Source organism: Carassius auratus, chromosome 4 (genome assembly GCF_003368295.1).
Source record: "Carassius auratus strain Wakin chromosome 4, ASM336829v1, whole genome shotgun sequence".
NCBI classification, from domain to species: Eukaryota; Metazoa; Chordata; class Actinopteri; order Cypriniformes; family Cyprinidae; genus Carassius; species Carassius auratus.
The window spans coordinates 20,501,258-20,522,645 of NC_039246.1; the positions used below are offsets into that span (position 1 = coordinate 20,501,258).

The 21,388-nt window shown below is 36.7% G+C and overlaps 1 protein-coding gene across 1 annotated transcript in view; it reads left to right on the plus strand.

Annotated features, from left to right (window-relative positions):
* Positions 1–21,388, plus strand: part of LOC113062126 (PRKC apoptosis WT1 regulator protein) — a 58,789-nt gene that overhangs the window by 14,303 nt on the left and 23,098 nt on the right. The window contains exon 2 of the mRNA XM_026231741.1: positions 20,919–21,047. Within this exon, the coding sequence (XP_026087526.1) occupies positions 20,919–21,047 (129 nt within the window). The remainder of the gene's footprint in view (positions 1–20,918; positions 21,048–21,388) is intronic.

Genomic DNA, 21,388 nt, shown 5'->3' on the forward strand with positions numbered 1-21,388 from the left:
TTATACACAAATGAGTATTGACGTCATCAGCTCACCGCCTTTGTGAATGTTCTTGTGTGAATTAAAAAATCTATATAAATGTGTGAATGTTTGTATTAGAAGGTGAAGTTCTGGTGAACGCATCTGTAAGTTTTGTGGACTTGTTTCGGTTGTTATTGTAAGGTTTTCTTAAGCCTTTTTGCTGTCTGTAACATTCTTTCATGCTGCGGGAGAGCAGTGCTGTGGAATGCATTAATCACTGACGTCTAATTCTCTCTCTCTCTCCCTTTCTCTGTCTCTCTGTCTAAAGCAATGTGCTCTAACCTGACCCGGACTGTTAAGGCTATTTGACTGCCTGTAGAGAAGTGAGGGTTTGTGTGGAAAATGTGGCAGTATTAAACACAAATACACAGAAGAGAGGACTATTATGACGCTCTTTAATCCCGGTACATCAAAAACCAAACAAAAGGTGTTATTCATATTGAATTACACTCTAATCAAGATGGGCGTTCCACTCTTTAACACACACGCACTTGCGGAAATCGCACCTGTATTATAAAATACTTTTTTGGGTGATTTTAAATAGGGATGCTAATGATTAATCAGTGTTTAATTGTGAAAACTTGTCAGTTTAAGAAGAATCAGCACACTAGTTCATATTATACAATCACACAAGCTGTGGCAACACAGGCACACCCTTAATTTCATTTTAGAGCATTAGAGCATGTCTTTATAATTAACAGTTGCATTAACTGCAGACACAGTGCTAGTGTGGTAAAGTAAATGGCAATGTCTCTGCTTGCCGGGAGAACATGCAGGTACACTGACCCCTCTCTGTGACTGTGTGTACAGTAAGGACACATTAAAATCATTCAAATATTGGTTACAAATGTTTGTATCAAATAAGCATTTTCTTTTGAACTTTCTCATCAGTTAATTCTGAAGACACACAATGCATCACAAAAAATTAGGCAGTGCAAAGGTTTTAAGCATAACAATAAGAAATTATTCTTGGTCATCAGATCTTCATCATTATAATTATTTCTGAAGGATCGTGTGACACTGTAGACCGGAGGAATGGCTGGAGTAAATACACTAATACGTGCAGCCCTGGAAAGCTTAAGAGAATTTAAGACCCCAGTCTTTTAAATGGTAGCAATAATATGTAAATGTTGTGATAAGTCTGTTATTCTAACGCAGTACGCATAGCATAGCAAGTTTTTATTTATTTATAATAAAACAAAAAACAAGTAGATAGAATAGAAAAATACAAGGGAACACGTTGGAGGGTCATTTTTTAAAGTAAATATAGACTATATACATTCAGTTACAGTAGGAAGAATTTAGGCAATCCTTAAAAATATTCTTGTTTGCTGTAACCCGACCGACCCTGTCAATTTAGGACCGACTCAAATATATATATATTTTTTTGCTTTTAATCCGACCAACTTGCCGATTGTAAATTTGCGTTAAGACCGACCAAATTTTTTTTTAACTCTTTTAAAGAAATTGATTTTAATGGCCTTCTCTCGGAGCGCGTCCAGTTTTTTTTGAACAGGCGTCACACAGCAACTGCAGCTTCGGACAATCACGCATAACAGCAAATAATACTTCTGCACCATGTTTCTCTTTTTACAACAGACATGTGAATTCTGCCGGTATTCAGTCTCCTACAGTTTCGCATTGAGCAAAATATTACTGCATGTTTATTCAAAGCATTAGAATGCATGACTGTGAATAAAACATAATATTTAAAATGTTTATGAACCAATTATTATTAATTAAGTTGCTTAAAGAACTATAAACAAAACAGCATCATGTATACATGCATTGTTAAATAAATAAAAAGGGTGGAAAACCAGTCACACAGGATACATTTTTTTCATTTAAAAACATGAGATGCAGTGGGATGGGGAACAAAAACTCAACATAAAGTCTCGAGATATTTTTAGAAAATTAAAGTGGCTTCAACTGGATAGGCTAACCTTATAATGCAATGCCCATATATCATCATCGCATCTCGTGCGCCACTGAAATACCTCGGACGGTGCGCATACACAAGGTGAAAGATAAGACGGTAGATACTGCGTGTCGAGCATATGTGCATTATGAATGCGCATTCGAATGTGGATTATTAATTTAAATTCGACGAATATTCGGAAAAAGATTTTTTTTTGACAGCCCAAGAAAATCGTCTATGCGATTTTATTTTTTATTTTATTTTATTTTTTTATTTTTATTTTTACATTTCTAATTGTAAACACAGTCATGTAAATGTTTTGCATTATGGCAGTCCACTCTGCGTATTGTTTTTCGAAAATGTTGCACTCCTGTTTGTCATTGTACATGTAACTTCACGCCAATAAATCATCAGAAATATTAGTCTGTACATTCGTTCTGCCTGTTGTCAGTGGATTTACCTATATTTGGTGTTATTTGCTGTATAAAACTTCAGACATGCAAAATCGATTTTACAATCGATTCAATGAATACTTGTCACTCAAATTAAACAGGATTTTTTTCACAAAAGAGACAACCCAAGAAAGAAAAGTAAACGGTCTCTCATTTGTAGGTTGCATTGACACGTAGCGATGGATGCAAGTAAATCAGTAAAACAGTACCTCATTTTTTTTTCTTATCTGAAATTCATGCAATAAACATGTTTTTGACAAAGATTTAAATTTGTTTATGGTCTATATAGCCTGCATCAAAATGAGGTTTGCAATGATGCGCCTGAAGGTGGGGGTTGAAGACCCAGTCAGTGACGTCACGATATGCTAATTTGTTTAAATTCATACCGAGGTCATCACGATCACAAAAATGTACTATTTTTTTTACATTGAAACTTGAAAAAAAAAAAAATAGACCGACCTACCGACCCTTATTTAAAAAAAAGAAAAATCTGTTACTACAAACAAAAATATTTTTAAGGATGGCCTTATTAAAAGGAGATATGAGTACTTGCTTTTTCCAAATATACTTCAGTTATTGTTAACAATACGCAATCTCCACATGATAATTTGAATCTTGCGTTTTGCTGCATTTTACATTTGTTCATTATTCAGTTGATTAATTATTGATTTGAATATCAACCAAACCATCCCTTATTTCAAAAGAATATTTCATTAAAAAATGTCCTTCCTCATATCAGGATTCTGTCTGTCACAAAGATTATGCATTGTGTATATACAAAATAAGAGAGGCTTCGTTTGTAAAAGCATTTACGGACATCTTAATTATAATACAGACTACAGAGGAGAAAACACTCTGTTTTTCTGTTAGTTTGTCACTTATCTTTTGAACACACATTTTTCGCTTTAGTTGGACAAAACGCTTATGCTCAAGTGCTTATTAAAGTCATTGTTTTCTGTGCTGTCCATTTAAGAACAAAAAAAGACACTTCAATTTGTCTTTTTTGTTTGTCTTTTACAGACCGTTCCCAGTAGTCTTTGTTTCGGGCTGGAAAAATTTAATGAATATTGATGATAGTTCATATATATTTGATTGGCACTGGGAATTGCAAGCTTTGAAAGTTGTCATTTGAATTCTTTTGGCAGTTGTTTCTGGTGATATGCTTGCTAGTGAAACAATTTCAATTATTTATGTCCTTGTGTAAGGAGAGACACATTTATTGTTTGAATGACTGACTTGACATGTACTTGTTCCGAAGAGTGAGCTGCAAGAATGTTTTTTCCCTCTAAATGGATATTACATAGATGAGATTGAAAAGCCAATTAATTTCAGATTTGAACAGTTTCTATTCAAACAGCGAAATATAAAGATATTTTCAAGACATTGTGGGTGGTGCTGCTTGCATGTGCAAAACTCACCATCACAGTGCTGCTGTTCTAGAGGCATTGCTATGTGGTAGGGGTGTCCGACATTGACAAATAAAGGTATCTCTGTTTTTTGGATTTTTTTGATAATGGTACTTATACAGTATTTTTTCAAGTATGTTTTTGTTCTGATACTAGTTAAGGCCTTTCATGGAGAAATAAATGTGACACCAAAACCTGCTGTAGGTGAATTGCTTTTTTAATTGAAAATAATAATCTCAACATGAATTTAATTACACTGATGCCACCTCTGAGTCTCATTATGTATATGAACATAAGGTGGGATGGTTCGTGAAAATAAAAGCAAACTGCACTGTTCTCCACACACAGTTTGGCACGCACTAGGACCTAAATATGACAATGCATCTGTAATATGGTTTCTTCTAAATAACACTAATGTTCGGCTAATGTATGTTTCTGTTGCTTGTAGTTAGAGTATTCTTTTTTTTTTTTTAATTTCATTTGAAAGTACAGTTGTTTCATAAACAAAGCACATAACGAACTGTACCGAAATGGTGACCCTAAAAACCGCGATACAAACGAACGATTCCACCCCAGCCTCCTCTGTAGTACAAATATATATTTTTTATTTCATATGATTGGTAATTTATTTGTCGTATTTTACTTCTTATTGTATTGTTTTAATTAGAAATTGTAAAAAGCTTTTAAATATAATTTTCTGAATTTGACATAAAAGATGACATGGCCTACTTTTAATCAAAATAAAACAAATCCTATTACAAAGGTAAAAAGAAAATACCCCTGTAAATCACTTCATTCAAATTTCACCTCGTATTAGGAAGGCTAATTTCTGATTATTGATCAGAAGGTGCTCCTGAAAATTTGTTTATTAGGAGGGGACAAGTGCTCCTAAAAAGAAAAGTAAGCTTAGAGCCCTGTGTTATCATGTATTAGGTTTTAGAAACAGCAGCCTAAACAAACCTACTGCTGTAATCACTGCCTATGTGAAGACTATCCAGAGTTATTTTACAGTTAAATAGATTATTTAGTTTCTGTTGTATTTCAGTACCTATCTATAATAGTTAGACCTAACTGAAAAACAAATGAGACGTACTGTTAATTTTAATTGTATCTTATTGTTTTTGTTTGTGTTATTGATTGTTATTAATTGATTTGTTCTTTTATTATTTAATAAAAAAATTTAAATGTAAAATTGGTTCAATTCTGAGTGCATGCGATTCTTTGGTGGGGTGGGGCCATGGTCCATGGGAAATAGTCCTTCCACCACAGCTGGAAAAAATCCTAGAAGAAACACTGCATTTAATTAGTGCTTCTCGTGTTTTGACTGTGCTGGTGTCAATTTGGTGAACACAACATAGACCAATTACAACAGGTAAACATATCAGCAGTGATGATGCACTTCCCCATGACCAAAAATTATGCTAGAGTACCTGTATCTAAAATTTGTTCGCCTGAATTGAGATTTGTTGCCAAAAAACTTTACCACAAGTGGTTTAATACACCCTAAACATACCAAGTTCAGTTCCTTCAGTTTGGTAATTTTGGTTTTTTGGCTAAAAGGAAACTTTAATTAAGGTTTTGGTGTTTCATTTAAAGGATTATTTTGGTTAGTTTCTGATCCAAGCCAAGAAATCCAATCCCGAAATCTCTATTATCCTCTCAACCTCTCAAGATGTGGGATTTTTTTTTTATTGTTTTATCATCTGATAATTGTGAGCATAGTTATCTAATGATTTAATGTGTCATTAGTATCTGTAGCACAGATGATTCAGTCAAGTTAAAAGCTTACGTGAATTAGTTCTGAAATAGAAGTGTTCAGAACTCTAACCCCAAGAATAAGTCCAAGTAAACATTTTAGCAGACAGTGCCAAACTGCTGTTAAACATGATGTAGGCAATGTATTTTGTAGAATGTTTTTTGAAATTACATCTTTCTAAAAATTCACTATGAACAAAAGGTGAAAGCGATTACCACAGACATCTAGAACTAATACTCCTTTAGTCATCTTCTTGCAATTTCTTTGGTTTGTTTACTGCAGTGAGTAAGAGGATGGTGTAATTCAGTAATTGTTTCAGTTTGTCTTGGTTTGTTTACTGCTGTTTTTTTTTTCTTTTGAGGACATATTTGACCTGAGGCTACAAGTGGCCATTTCATTGCACAAAACACTTTTTGGAGTTTTTTTTCTTCTTTTGGTGGATGAAAAAGATGGATCACACAATAGGGCAGAATAGCAGTCATGCGGAATGAATTTGAAGGCTTATATTCTGCTCATTGATTTGCTTTGCTCCTTTCTCTGGTTTGGAGGAGAATAAATTTGTTTTTGGTCCTCTCTTTGAAAAACCGTTCAATCTAATGTTGATTATTATAGGCAAAAAGAGAGAAGCTTTATCAAAAAGACAAATGGAACAACGAATCTTGGTGCTACAGAGAAACTCGTCTGTTGTTGTCTCTTGTGTTTAGACTGCGCACACGGTGCCAGATTGAAGCATTTTAGAAATCTCCACTGGCATAATTAAGAGAAATTCACCATTGTGCACATCAAGGGTTTTTCATGCCTCACTGACGCACCTCATGTCGGAATATTGTGTCTTTGATTTGTGTCCAAACATATGCTCAGAGAGTCACATCGCCCTCCCAGCAGAAGTCGAGCTGCCAAACCAGTGAAAGAAAGTTACGCAATATTCATAAACGTTTGTGGCAGCTAACAGCCTTGCTGCGAGGTCACTGTCTCCTCACTTCACCCTGCGCTGTGTTTACCCATCATCCTCCTCTTCTGCTGCCGCCCCACTCGATGGGTGGTGACTCACAGACTGTTTTTTCAGAGCCGTATCACGGCTGACAGCGTGCTTATGTTTCACGAGACAACCCACACCTGGTTTCAAAAGCTTTAAATGTTGTATTTCCCAGGAATTAACGGTTTAATACTTAAGTTTTGCATAAACAGATATGAAACTTATTGGATTTGTGGTCTCTTATGTTCTACTTTGAAGATACTGTAGAAGTTTAAACAGGATTTGGACGTCTGGAGATTTACAGATTGTTTTGGAGAGTGAGAAAAGCCCACAAGTGACTGATGGTTTCAATAAAGACGGGCATCCAGTTTACTTTGTCAGTGAAATGATTTGGGATTCTGGTATTAATTTCTGCATTCATTTATGTGCCCCGTTCCGACTATTTATATGTCTGTGCATGTGTGCCAATCTCACAGGGTGAGCGAAGGGACCGTTTAAAGCTTTGATCTGGGAGCAATGCGTTTTATGTGCTTTAAAACGTCACTGCAAGGGGATTCTGCGGTTCTTAACACTCTCGCTGTAAGCAAATAGGTTTAAAGCAATCAAATTCCTTTTAATATCTGCAGAGTAAAGTGTATTTAATTAGGCGCTGTTATTCTCTAACAGGCTGAAGAGATTAACCAGTTTTGAACATCGGTTTCCCTTTTAAACGCTAATCGGTTACTTAGCTACCTGATTGTCTGCCTCCAGTATCGAACCCTGTTTTCCACATGTATTTGGGTAATGAAGAGAGGCTGCATGGCGTAAATCAAAGCACTCTCTGCCTCTTGATTTGCCACTTATCATTTCATCTCGTTGAGGTTGTTATGTCGTGTGCCTGTGGATTGAAGGCGAGCTTTCTTTCGGCTCATTACATCTCTCAGTAGGGCTACCATGTAAGGTCCGGCGGACTTGGAACAGCATTCGGAGTCGCTCTTTTGTGTTTGTTTTGATTTCCAACTAAACTATTATACCGAGCCCACTTATACACAAGTAAGAAAAAATGGACTGGAGTACTAGTAGGCGAACTAAACAAGTTCACAGTTGGTTTAAAGATTCTATGCATCTGTTTTTTTTTTTCCAGTTGCCCACGTGAAGGTTGCGTGATTTCTACCTACACAGATCCAAACTTATGTTGTCCAACTTGTCTCTATAGTGCACAGTGGTTTTCTCAACAGTAGTTTCCTCTCAAAAAAACTCTAAACTCAAACAACCTCTCTGCTTTTTGTTGTCAGTAGGTGACTGGGTATTACTGCAGAATGTTTTTGTGCTCAGCATTTCTGGCTCAAGTTTGGAAATCTGAAAGCCTCTGATTATCGTCTCTCCATCACATTACGTACATTACTTGTAGAAATCAGCAAAGATAATTTGTTTCCCAGAGATAAATTGCCTGGATTTTGTGTTCCTGTGAGGTCCGAGGGTGGTTTTTGCTGTTTTTCTCATTTCTGCGTTTCAGTTTTGAGCTCTGTGAGAGGTCAATGACGTTTCATAGCCGTACGGACTTTTTCGGTGTGACTTGCCAGCGGTTCTGCAATAACAGGCCTCAAAACCCCAAAACACAAATGCTCACACTGGCGTTCCCCCAGCCCCACCGCCACGGTCTGATGTCTGCAGCGCTACCGTGTTCTCATCAGCAGAGGGGTCGTGGACTACGCAGTTTGGCCGCTCTCCTCAGCCCATCGTCGTCCCAGAAAGTGGTTGACTCCTCACCACACAGATGTAATCTCTCCAGCAAACTATCATTTCTGGTAGCTGGGGGAGGAAACGTGATATATTTTTGTAGCGTCTGCTGCCTCTTTCCCAACCAGTCCATAATAAGTCCATAACGATCTAAAACATACTCTCAGAATGGGAAGCCCTCAGTGTTGGTGATGATACAAGCGACCCTCCAGTTCCCGAAGGAGCTTTGTCACCATGTTACCCTTGGGACTGTAATCCATTAAATCCCAAAGTGGGAATGAGTTCTGTGATATTCTCCTTTCATTAGGTATCTTGGAGGAATTTGAGGCTTTGGGTCGCTTCTTAAATAAATAAACACATCTTTGTCTTTTGGTTTGAAAGCTCTTTGTTTTCTCTCTGCTTTATGTTCCTGGATTCTGTTATTCTTCAGATTCTGGAAGTACAGAGGAAATGAAAAGAGAAATAGTGAGCTGGATGTGTAAGAAGGATTTGTTTTTGTAGGGACTGTCAATCATAGTGACAGGGTCTCACAAATGGCAGTATGTGCACAGACAGGTTTTTGAGCTTTGTTCAAGATACATGACCAAAAACACATCTAAAGAAGTGCACTCAGTTAAGAAATAAATAATACTTTTGAAAAATATATTAACAACAGTACAGCTCAGCAATATCTAACAAAGAAAAAAGAAAATACTTTGTCTATAACCGTAATTATACAATATTTTACTAGGCCGTTAGTTCAGAGCAGTGAAAGAAATTATTGATATTAATATTTTTAAATTATATATATATATAGATTATGAGGCTAGAACAAGTAAATGGGAGCAAGTCAGCATCTTATTTATTTGTTAAAACAATTCATTCAAAGCAGCTGATTCCTCATTCATTAAACCGATTTGTTCAAAACACTGATCCATTCTGTAATGAAACACCACTGTGTGTTGCATGAAGATTGACAATGATTCTGCTCTGGATTTGTTCGGAATATTTTATATTTAAATCAGTTTAACAAACAAGAAGTTAATAATACTTTAAACTGTTGTCAACTTTTTTCGCTATGTTGAGTAATGTCACATTTGCACTAATGCTGATAAACCGGAAAACAGAATCTTGCTTTTGTTATATTACTTGACTATTGATTATTTATAAAAACGTACTCATATAGGGCAATTTTCACCCCATATCTTGACATTTGCGAGAATTCTTATAGATAATATCCAAGATTTCACTCTTTTTTTCTCCTGATTATACATCCAACAAAAAAGTTCAATGTTCAAAAAAAAAAAATTATATATTATTTTGTATTATGTTAGATGCACAACAGTCATACGTGACAAAGAACAAACAAAATGCATAAAGTTAGTTTATTTTGAAAAGTGAGGGACTTGCAAAGAAACAAATGACGACAGGACAAATAACTACAACATAAGGATATACTGTAGATTCAAATAGCTTATTATTTTTGCTGCTGCTGCTGATTATATTAATATTAATGATACTACAGTAGAGCTACAGTAATGCATGGATTCAATACTGGCACAAGAGAACAAACCGTTTAGGGGAGGAAGGGAGGGAATGAATTAAGTTAAGTCTTTTGTGGTTTAATGACTCTTTATTGCTATCAAGCATGTCACACATTTTATTTTGTCATTCATTCATGTTTCCTAATCACTCTAACATGTTATCTTTAAACTACTGCCCACAGTAAGCTGTGTGGATGTAAGCCACATAGCCTGATATAAACTAAATCTGTCATCATACCACCCAGCCATATAGAACAATAACTTTTAAATAACTTTTGCTTAATTCATTTTGCTTGTGTCCAGCATTTGTCTGTCTCACACATCGTTAACTACATGAGTTTGATTCCACAGACAGGTCCATATGTCGCAGATGTTTGCTCCTGCTGAGATGCTAGTCAACAGTAGAATTTCAGAATAGTGGAATTTGTCATCTGCGATTTTATTAGTTTCTACAGTATTTAGTAGTAGCTTATCAGTGGTGACTGTCAGTTTATGTGAATATGGATTCCCATCAAACTAATAAATCAACGTTTAAAGAGGTTATATGATGTGATTTCAAGTTTTACTTTCTCTTTGGAGTGTTACAAACTCTTGGTGCATAAAGAAGATCTTTCAAAAGAGGACGCAACTAGAAGTTTTTATAACATTGCTCCAGAACAGTTCAACCCAAATGTGTGCGCAAACGCATTGTTTCGAGGATGAGGACTGTTTCCTGTGTGAGTAGTCTACAATGTGATGTTTTCTTAACAAATTTCAGGAAGAACATGTGCAGATAATCAACATGGCCAACTGACTATCAATAACCGCACCATCCATCCAAGCACCTCAAGAGAGAACCTCACACAGATAATCAACGCAGTACAATCACAATATAGTGAGGGGTGTAACAGTCCCATCACATGCTTGAGGCATTCGGTCAATCAATGCACGGGACAGCTGGCACACCTCGCTTTTCAGTCCGATGAGCTTTGTAAAAAAACAATGCATTTCAGAAGGCAGGGCATAGAGGAGAAACTATAATGTACAGTATGTGGAAAATAATGTTTTTTGAACCTTAAACTGCATAAACACATTTTTATTACACCAAATACACCAAATAATTTTCTTTTTAGCAACATCATATGACCCCTTTAAAAAAAAAAAAACAAGAACAATGGAAATTGTTAATCTTGGGGTTTTGAGTTAGATAACAAATTTTGATTGCAGCCTTCTGTTGATCAGGAGTAATGAAATGCTCTGTCCTGGAATAGATTAACGTCATACTTCAGAGCAGGATGTCTCAGTTTGTTGCCAGACGAATGTGTCTGCCCAGTTAGAAGGTAGTTTATGCTCTGAAATATGCTTTTGAATTGTACAGTTCTCCTCCGAATATAAAAGGAAGGGTGAATGAAGAGGTGCCTCCAATTCTCGGTGCATCAAAATTCATCTACTTTAAAACGGTGCAGCTACAAAAACCTCTTTCAAACCTCTCACTACAACATTTTTGACATGATCTTTATAGAAATGGTCAAATATCCCATGAATCCTTTGTAAGCAGTGTGTTGTGTATGTGCTGCATTTTTTGGTGTCAGATGTGAGTTATGTAGTGTAAAATGGGCATTGTAATGCTGAAAGCCGGACACTCTAACTGCTGCTCGCAGTGCGAGGTATCCATTCATTCTCACGCGGTAACCAACTGCAGCATCGCAGGGTTTCTGTGACTCTTTTGATAGCTCTATGAAACCCGAATAGTCCCAGCGCTGAGCTTCTCTGAATACACCCGCGTTCCACAGCCAAGAAACCCATCACCAGAGGCCAAGAAACCTGCGAGCGCTTCACAAAGGAACCGGGCCTGAATGCGATTGGCTCCAGGAATGGATGAGATAAACCCAATCAAAGAAAGCGTGAACAGATGGTTTTCTCTTCCTTAAGCATCATTGTGTTTAACTTGCTTGGATGTCCCTGCCAAGACCGCTTCACCTCATTGTTGGTCCTTTGTCATCGGGAGCCACTACTGCCACAATGACCTACTGTTCTGCTTGATGGGTTGGGATTTTCTCTGGATTTCAGGAGAGCGGTAAAGCCAAGACCAAGAACACAGCAAGCAGCTCGTCAGGCTAAATGAGACACACTTGTGTTTGCCATCAGTGTTATTGTGTAACTTGATGTGCATTTAGCAGGCTGACATTAGATCCCATTTAGGAAGTGTCTAAAAACTTGCTCCCTTGCTGGGCAATCAGTCAGTGACTAAGTGGGCAGTGTTTTATGTATGAAGGTACCTGCCAAGGAGGTTTTAGACAGGCTGGCGAGGGACTTGTACTTAAAACAATCTCAAATGAGCCTTGGGCACTACCATTCAAAAGTTTAAATAATGGATACATAATCATTAAAAAAATTCAAAAAATACTTTTTTCTGCAATTATGAAAAAAAACAAAACAGACAATATCGTTTGCTGGTGTGGATGCTAATATAGTTATCTTTATAGGTTTTTTAATAGTTAGCGTCCTTGGTGTCGTCCCTTTACAATGATTTCTGAATGATCGTGTGACAATGAGTAAAGAAATGATTACTTCAATATAGATAGTTAGGAATTTCTATCCACATGCTTAAACTGTTTATAGCAGAAAAATATTTCACAATATTAGTTTTACTGTAATTTTATCAAATAAATGCAGTCATCCTGAGGATAAGAGATCTTACCAACTTCAGAATTTTGAACAGTAGTGTATTTCTTGGTAGGGTCATAAAAATCTATTTATAATATGTGGAGTTAGAAATATACAATTATAAATAAACGTACTTGTAACATTTTCAGGCATTTTTATTTTTGCAACCACAATGCTGAAATGTGCAGTAAAATAAAAGAAATTATAAAGAATCTCTGCAGATCTTTATTACTGTGTGTCGAGGTCAGTGCAAAAAAAATAGGTAAAAAAAAAATTACATGAACACTCATGTACTGTATATATTTTCAAGATGTACAGACATTATACATGGTTATGCCAAATAAAATCTTTTAAAAACAAAAAGAAGCAAACAAACAAAAAAAAACTTTTATTTAAAATTGTATCAAAGTTTTTCAAAACCATATGAAACCCACATAAATACGTAGAGAGAGAAGTGTTCAGTTGCTTTACAGAGAAAGCTCTTCCAGCTCTCAGTAGCCCATTAAATCATAGTGTTACATGTGCACCATTCTATTGCTATATGTGCCTCCCACTTACCAGGTCACCGTTGGCCAATGAGTCAGCAGTTCTCTAAACCCGCTGAGTATCAGGCTCATTAGACTCAAAAAAATAAAAAAAGAAAAGAACAAACCAAGTGAAGAAATGGGAAAAGATTTCCAAAAAAGGGAGGGGAGGGAAAATAAGTGAAAGAATGTGGAGGACAAGAGGGGGGTAGATGACTCACTGCTAGCGTGCACTCTGTCCTCTCGCCGCAGCGTGGTCTGGTCTCTGAGCATGACTGAAGTGTGTGCTTATGGAGGAAGAACATGCTGCTGTGCTCAGTGTGAAGCAGAACTACTGGCAGCTACTGAAAACCAGAATAGCATGCCTGCTCAGAACTAAAGAACCACAAATGAAGAGCTTGAAACCATAGCACAGTGACAAAGCAGTATTTGCCATCTAAGTGGTTAAAAGAAGATAATAGTTCTTGGTGATTGACTAAACAGCAGTTGTGCTTCCTGCTGCTAGCATAAACCCTGCAAAGCTTATCCACGATTACCATTCATGTTCATTTGTTCATATTCTACACTCCCAGTCCCCATTCAATGATGATAGATAAAACATTGACAGCCAATCAGAATCCACCTTTAAAGAGTGCGAGCATTTGAAACGGCAGGTGACTAAACTTCAGTGTCTTGGTGTAGATGCCCGTTTAGTAATATTTAGTCATTTTTCTGTACGTATAACTGACAGTCTAACGCGAGTATATGCACTTTAAAAACACTCCTGTTATAATAGGTGAAGCTATCTACACTGTATGATGAATAAATCTCTTAGTTACATTGTAGTTGTTGTTTAGTGCGAGTCAGAATTCAGTCAGCGTTTGCTGATCAACAAAACTCTTCTGTTTCAGCGATGAGACATCTGATTGGCCATTGCATTCATAAAGTCAACGGAATCGTGTTTGATTGATTAAATACACACAACACAAAAAATATGATGGAACAAGTAAGGCCTAATATTGATTAGATAGTATTACTAGCCTGATAATAATAATAATAATAATAATTGTCTTGCTATCGTCACAGCCCTATTGTAAAACCCGTATCAACGCACTCATTGCCATTTTTTACTTTTTTAAAATATATGTTGACAAATTTGTGGCTGATTCATACAATTTTTATGGCTTCTTTTTTTTTTTTTTTTTTAATTTTTCTTGAAAGGACAGTGGAGATGGGAGAGCGACAGGGGGACGGGATCAGGAAAGGTCCACTAGGCAGGGATTTGAACTTGGGACACTCGAAGCACGACTGCAGCATGCCCACGATAAACCGCCCACATGGCTATTGGCGCTCATGCTTCTGATTGATATGAATTAGTATACAATCCCCACTGAATGGTTAGGTTTAGTGGTAGGGTTTGGGGTGGACCTTGTTTACTTTTTTCTTAAAAATATTACATTCTTGTGCAGATCAAACTTCTACAAAATCACCACCTCTCATAAAATTGTTACATTTTCTCATGAAATAGGGTTTTCTTTAGCACCATTCCACCTTGGCTCCAGTTCACTAGTTGAATATTGATATCGATTTGATTTTTTTTGGTAAATTAGAAGTCCAAAAAACTCTCTCGTTGTGCTTTAAGTCACATATTTGGTTGACGCCAATATTCTGTTTGTAGTGACTGAACACTCACCTCCCTAGTTAAACATATACGAGAATAAACAGTGAAGTCAGTAATGGGAAGCAGTCTCACTGTGTTTACCAGTTCATCAGAAGAACTCATGTCTGGATAAACGTTGAGGGATAACCAGCCTCATCTGGTCAGAAGCCCCTTCAAGGGTTATTTAACACCAAACGGCCTCTTTCAGTCCTCAAAGAGGAACGAGGAGCTGGCTGATTAAGAATGAACTCTGCTTGACTATAACCCTTAAACCTGTAGAAGAATGCTGTAGGGAATTTGCAATGATATTTATTACTTCCTGTGGTTGTGCATACTCCTACTTCATAATACAAAGCATTTAGCCTGTGTTTGTTCAAGCAGCTGTTTATCCTTGATCATAAAAAAATGTGAAATGTAGTTGTAAACGCTTTGTCACAGTAGTTTTTAGCCCACCGTGGCCATTCGAAACGGTCACTATTGAATATTCTGCTACTTGTTTCAAGTTCACTTCAGAGCCCTGGTTGTTTCTTCACCCATTTAATGCTCGTCTTCAATGTGACAAATATAGCAAAACATCAAGCAGCCATTAGGCGTGAGGAATTGGAGGCATGTAATTAGCCAATTCTCCATATGACTGGGAAAATTACAGAGTGGAGCTTGTGATCAGCAAATTTCATGCATTCATAATATTTTGCACTATTTTTATTGGGTGCTGATAGCAGTTTTCTGACTTGTCAGTCGTCTCTGTAGAGTCACAAAGAATGTAAGAGGTCAATATCAGCGCAGATGACATTAAAGACCAGATTTAAAGTTATCATTGACTTCACATATATTAAAAGTGGATAGGGACCAGGGACAGTTGTGGTCACCATTTGGTTTCATTTTGTGCAAAGGAGCAGCTCTTTGCTTTCCTATAGAAAGATCATTGTTTGGATAAAGTATAGTGTTTATAAAGCAAACAAAACTTAAAAATAACCTTTTGAGTGAGTCACTCCATGCTTTGAATCAGATTGTACAAATGATGGAATGTTTCTGCTGTGAGCTTGACATGCTAGATGTTTTTCATAAAAAAAAGTAGAGTCATAGTGTTAAAATCAGATTACTTATTGTCTGCTTTTGTGTGACTTCAGTAGAATTTAGTCAACCACAGTCATGCAAAGTTCTGTAGCTAGAGAGCCTTGAAATTCAATTCAGACTTTCAAATAATTGCATCAGTCTGTGGATGGCTGTTGAATAAAATGCCCACTGTTTGACCAACCGAACGGGCAGCAGAGAGAATTGTCACCTTGAGATAATGATTTTTGTTTGGTTTTATGCAGCCAATATCACCTCTGTGACACACACACACACACATATGTCTCAACTGCTTTCTCAGAGCTTTTTTATGGTCAACAGAGTGCAAATGGGATATTATAGTGAAAAAAAAAAAATTAATACAGTCTTTGGAAGTTATGAGATACCATCTACCAATATTTCCTAAATCATTTTTAGGGTTAGTTCACCCTAGAATTAAAATTGTTGTCATACTCCTTATTGATCTAAAATTTTAAGGCTGACTTTCTTCTTTGGAACATCAAAGAAGATATTTTGAGAAATGTTTTGAATTTAACAGGATCAAAAACAACACTTGGAACCTCCCGTTTGATTTTCATGGAATGGGCATAAAAAAGTCATACAGGTTTGGAACAACATTTTTGGTCAAATTGATGGTTTAATTAATTCATGTTCATGAACATACTGGAACTGTACACAAAATAGATGTGTGATTTAACAACATTTAGTAAATGTAGAGGTGGGTGGACCGAGTTGAATTGGGAAATAATGCTACAGGCTGCAAATCTGCACTCAATTCTCTCAGACGCATGATTTGTAAACTAACCAGGAAAGGCTTCGGTGGTTTTCTGGAAGTATGTTGTTTCAGAAAGAAGGCTACCATTTTAGGAGAGACGGTGCAAAGCTGTGAATGCTTTCTAAGCTCTCACAAACATTCCTACAAAACCTCATAATGCACCCTGCAGACCATCGTGGTTGCACTAAAAGCAACTCGAACGTTGGAACGTTTGAAAACTGGCATGGACCAAGCAGTGGATTAAGTCTGATGTTCCTGACTTTGTCCTCCTCCTGTTGTTTTTCTTATTTTTATGTCTGACTGATGGAGTCGATCCTGCCGTGTCTGTTATCAAATGTAGCTCTGGGTTATTCGTGCTTGAATCGCTGTTGGGGATGTGTAGATTGACAGTGCTTACTCTCTCTGAGAAAATACTGTGGTTTGAACACAAACATGTGATTTTTTTCAACAAAATGTCTTTGCAGAAACTGATGGAGTATGAGGACTTCGGCAGCTTTTGAAATATCCTAACCAAACTACCTTTAATAGACATGGTTCACTCTGAGAACCTTAAAAGAATCGTTCTGCCAGTATGACTCTGTGCGACTCTTTCTGAAACTCATTCACAAAACATGTGGTTTCTATGTAAATCATTCATAAATCAGTTCATACATTAATTGTCCAGTTGAATTTTAATGTGAAAATATATGATTTGTTCTGTTTGTGTTTCATTAATAAGGCAGCTGGACACTGTAAATCTCTCAAAAGGATGATAAAGCTACCAGAAAACTCCATATGGCTCGTCAGGTTTTTTTCTACTTTGAAGCAAAATACATTTGTGTGAGAAACAGGCCAAAAAGAGAGGGTTTGGAACAACATGAGAACAAATGAATCTTTATTGTTGGATGAACCACACATATTTAAATATACTAGCTATTACAGAGAATAGCTAGTTATCAGAATTGTTTTTCTAAATATTTCCCCATATTTTAAGTGTATTACTTTAACTCTTTGCCCGCCAGTGTTTTTTGTTTTGTTTGCTTTAAGTTGCCAGCCACTGCCAGTATTTTTGATAATTTTTACAAAAATTCTTATGGCCCCCAAAAGAAACATTTTGTCATATAGATATCTGAATATTTCAAAAGACAGAACATAGCCTCTGCTTTTAAACAAACAAACAAAAACACTTGAGTATGGGTAGATTTAATAAAAAAAAATATATATATTTTGTCCAGATCAGATTCAGATCGTTGATCAAAACATAGATGGAGTTGATAACTTCCATCAACACCCCCAAAGCTTGCACAGACCTAAAACACTTCCTGGACTGTCATTTCATTCTGTAACCTCAGGCAGGCAGTTTTGATTTATGTAATAACTGATGTTTGATGATCATGCGCCCCGCCGTGAACCAGTGAAAACACAGAAAGCTGGAAAATTCCATCAGTGGTGGGGGAAAAGTTAAACCCAATTTAAATATGTTTATCTCACATACATAGAATGCATTTAGTTTCCTTGTTGCTGTATAAATGTAAGTTGACTTATCTGGCAGAGCCAAAAAAAAAAAAACAGCATAACAGTCTAATAATGTACAACAAGAGAGAGAGAGCTTTTGTGATAACCAGTCAGATATGTATTTACCATATTCATTTCTTGCTTAAGATTAAGGGGGAAAAAAAGGGAAAACAATGTACATTTATACACAAACTTACTGTGGCAGGTGCAACTTTCAGACTCCACTGACCTTCATCTGAACTCTCACAGAATTGCATTCACAGAATAGTGGGATTCATAGGCAGTGGAAGATGCATCTGTGCTGCCTTCAGAAACAATCAGATGAAGGTATCTCGGCAGACAGGATGTGACATTGTTGTCTTCCTACCTTCATATCCTCCCTGCGGCATTTTTCAGCTTTTGGGAACAACCTGAACTAATGTGTTAAAGTCTCTCCTATATAGTGCACCGCAAACTGTCCCCAGTCTCAATCTTCACCCCTTTCTTTGTTTCAAAATGAAATGAGAAAATACGATTCATTTCTTTGGTAAACAGAAAACGGGCAAGGACGTGTTTTTGTGCGTATAAAGGTAAAAATATGGAGAGCTGAGCTGACCATGACCTCTGGGCTGTCAGAAAATGGTTTATGATTAAATTTAATAACCAGAGAATGCCTTCCTTCGATCCTGCCAGCCGGTTGTGTGTGGGTACACACTTTTGAGCACTCAAGGTGGCGAAGCCGTAAATATGTGTTCACCAGGTGAGGTTAATCTGTTGTCCAGTGCAGGATAGAGATCAGAAATCTCATTTAAATACTTGCAACATCTGCAGGTGCCTCAGTGAGCAGCGTTTTAAGGCATTGCAGGCATGCCTAAAATTTTGCAATATTTTATAAGAAACAGACAAAAAAAAAACAGTCTTTTAAGCCTTTTACAGTATTTAACAATATAACTTATGATTATTAGACTATTGTATTGTTAGCTTAGCTGTATTGCAATCAGCTGAGTCAAAATGAAGAGTTCATGCTGCATCAGCTCAGGTTGGAATATAGTCATAACAGCTATTAAGGAAATACCAATATTACGTCCCATTTCTGTTTTCGTTGCATTAATGTGGAAGGAGAACCGTGTTTGAGACATGCAAAATGTCAAAAATGTCTCCACAGCCCTCCAGATTTAATTTTAATGTGTGTGCTTATGAAATAAAATGGCTTTTAGCTGTACCCGGAATAATCTTGGGATTCTGGGTTAAGTCATTAAGTCACTCCAGGAGACTGTGGGTTTGTGATGATTAAAGGACAGTTGACTGCATCACGTTTCACCTTCCATGGGTGTAATACATCATCCTAATGAACCTGTGTAGCCAGGGCATGCAGTATTTGATTAATCCACAGTCATTAAATCCAGTCTGCTGAGGACATCAGGAGGGAAGAGCATCCCGAGCCCCTCAGCTCAACTCTCCATTAATCTACTGCACAACTGGATCCAAACACACACTACACCGTTCCCACACTTTTAGAGAGAATCCCAAACCGAACCATCGTGTGTAAAACAAAACGGATGAAATGATAATAAATAAATAGGCAAGTTCTAAAAATAGTTCAGTTTCTGAATGCTGGAGGGCCAATACTGTGTTCCAGCCAAGATAAAATACACAAGATTGAGCCATTTGTTATTTTTAGATCGTTTTCCCAGAAGAAAGATATTGTACTTTTAAATATGTATATTCTCCAAAGGTTAATCATACTGTTATTAAAAAAAATAGTAGTATAAAAAAATTAAAAATGTTAACAATAAAATGTTCTATTATTATTTAATCAAAGCCCCTTCCTCACTGCAAACACAAAGCAGATAAAGGTGATCATCTAACCTATCTTTTCTTTATTTTACCAATACATTTCAGGTTTTAATTGATATATTTTTCTTTTTGTGTTTATCTTAATTACATTTTTCGCCCTTTTCAGACCCTTATAATAAAAAAGTACATAGTTTTAAAGTCTTTATGCAAATATCTAGATAGACTAGTAATCACCAGGCACATTGTTTGTTGTAGTTTTTATTTCTCCTGATATGACCCTTTAAATGAGCCCTAGTTGATGATAAAACTCCATACACTGGCATAGAAGTTTCAAGCCAGTCTCTAAACAGATCATCTTCACACACATTCAGTGTTAATAGGTCTGGTTGTTTTTTTTGTTTTTTTATAAAGGTCACTTAGTACGAGCAAGTGTCTCTCTATATATTTGTACAATAATGGCTTCCTTTGAAAGTGTCTTAATAGTCATTTACTGTTGTGACAATAATTTGCCCTCAAGTTTATAAGCTGTCTTAATTGACATAAATGATTGTCGTTAGGCAGGGGAATGGCTGATTTTGGCTAACGGGCAGCGGAGTGCAGAAGTGACCTCTTTAAGGGTGCAGCGGGGGCTGATGAAGTGTTTACTGATCCCTGGGGAGGGGGAAAGAGTGTGTCGAAGTCATAGTTTCTACATTCATTTGCCTATTGTATATGAGAGGGTTTAGAGGTTGGCCCGTGTCCTGGAAGTGTTGATAAAACCGGCTGGCCGGAAAGCTTGTGTAAATGATTACATACCAGTTTAGCCTTGTAAGGCTATTTTTACCTTCCCAGCCCTGTTCTGAACTCCACCTTCACTCTCTCTGCTTCTTCCTGAACAGGAAAGACCGGTTTCTCTTTGTCACTTTTGTCAGGCAGTCGGCGTTATCATTCATAATAAGCTCAAACTGTTGGTATTCTCCAAGTTATCTAGTTGGACTGTGTTTTATGTTGTATGTTTCAAAGCATGAAAAACGTTCTGTTCCCAGTGTGTACTGGGACATTCCACTTCCCAAAAATCCCCTAAGCTCATACCACAGAGGTTGTTTGGTAGCACACTTCCTGTGTCTGTTTGTGTGTGTGTGTGTGTGTGTAGACAACACAATTAGACACTATCTTCATGTGAAATTAATCCACAAATCCCAAACAAAGTAAACTGACCGAGCCTAAAATTTCTCTGCAGAGCTTGGATGAGCTTGATGATGACGATGGAGAAGAGAAGGAGAGAAAGACGGATGAAAGTCTTACACAGCTAAATACGGTCCAGAACGAGGCAATGACCCCTGACCCCGGAGCGGCCTTCTCGATACAGGTGAGAGAGAGTGTTTGTTGTGCCTCTAGAGGGTGAAGTACAGTCACTGGTCGGCCTTACAGAGGCAGTGTTGACCAAAGAAACAAACACAATACAATGCAGTCGACGTTCATGCTGCAGCAAACCACAATACATAGCAAGATAATAACTTTTTTTATTTTTTTATTAAAATTTATTAAAAAGAGTTTTAAAGCAGAATTTTAATGGTGTGCAAAGGTGACAACAACAAACTGAAAAAAATTAAGAAAAGGAAAAATATGAATTTGCTGTACAATATTAACAATAAAAAATTTTTTATATATATATATATATTTTTTTTTTTATTATTTTTATTGAATTTT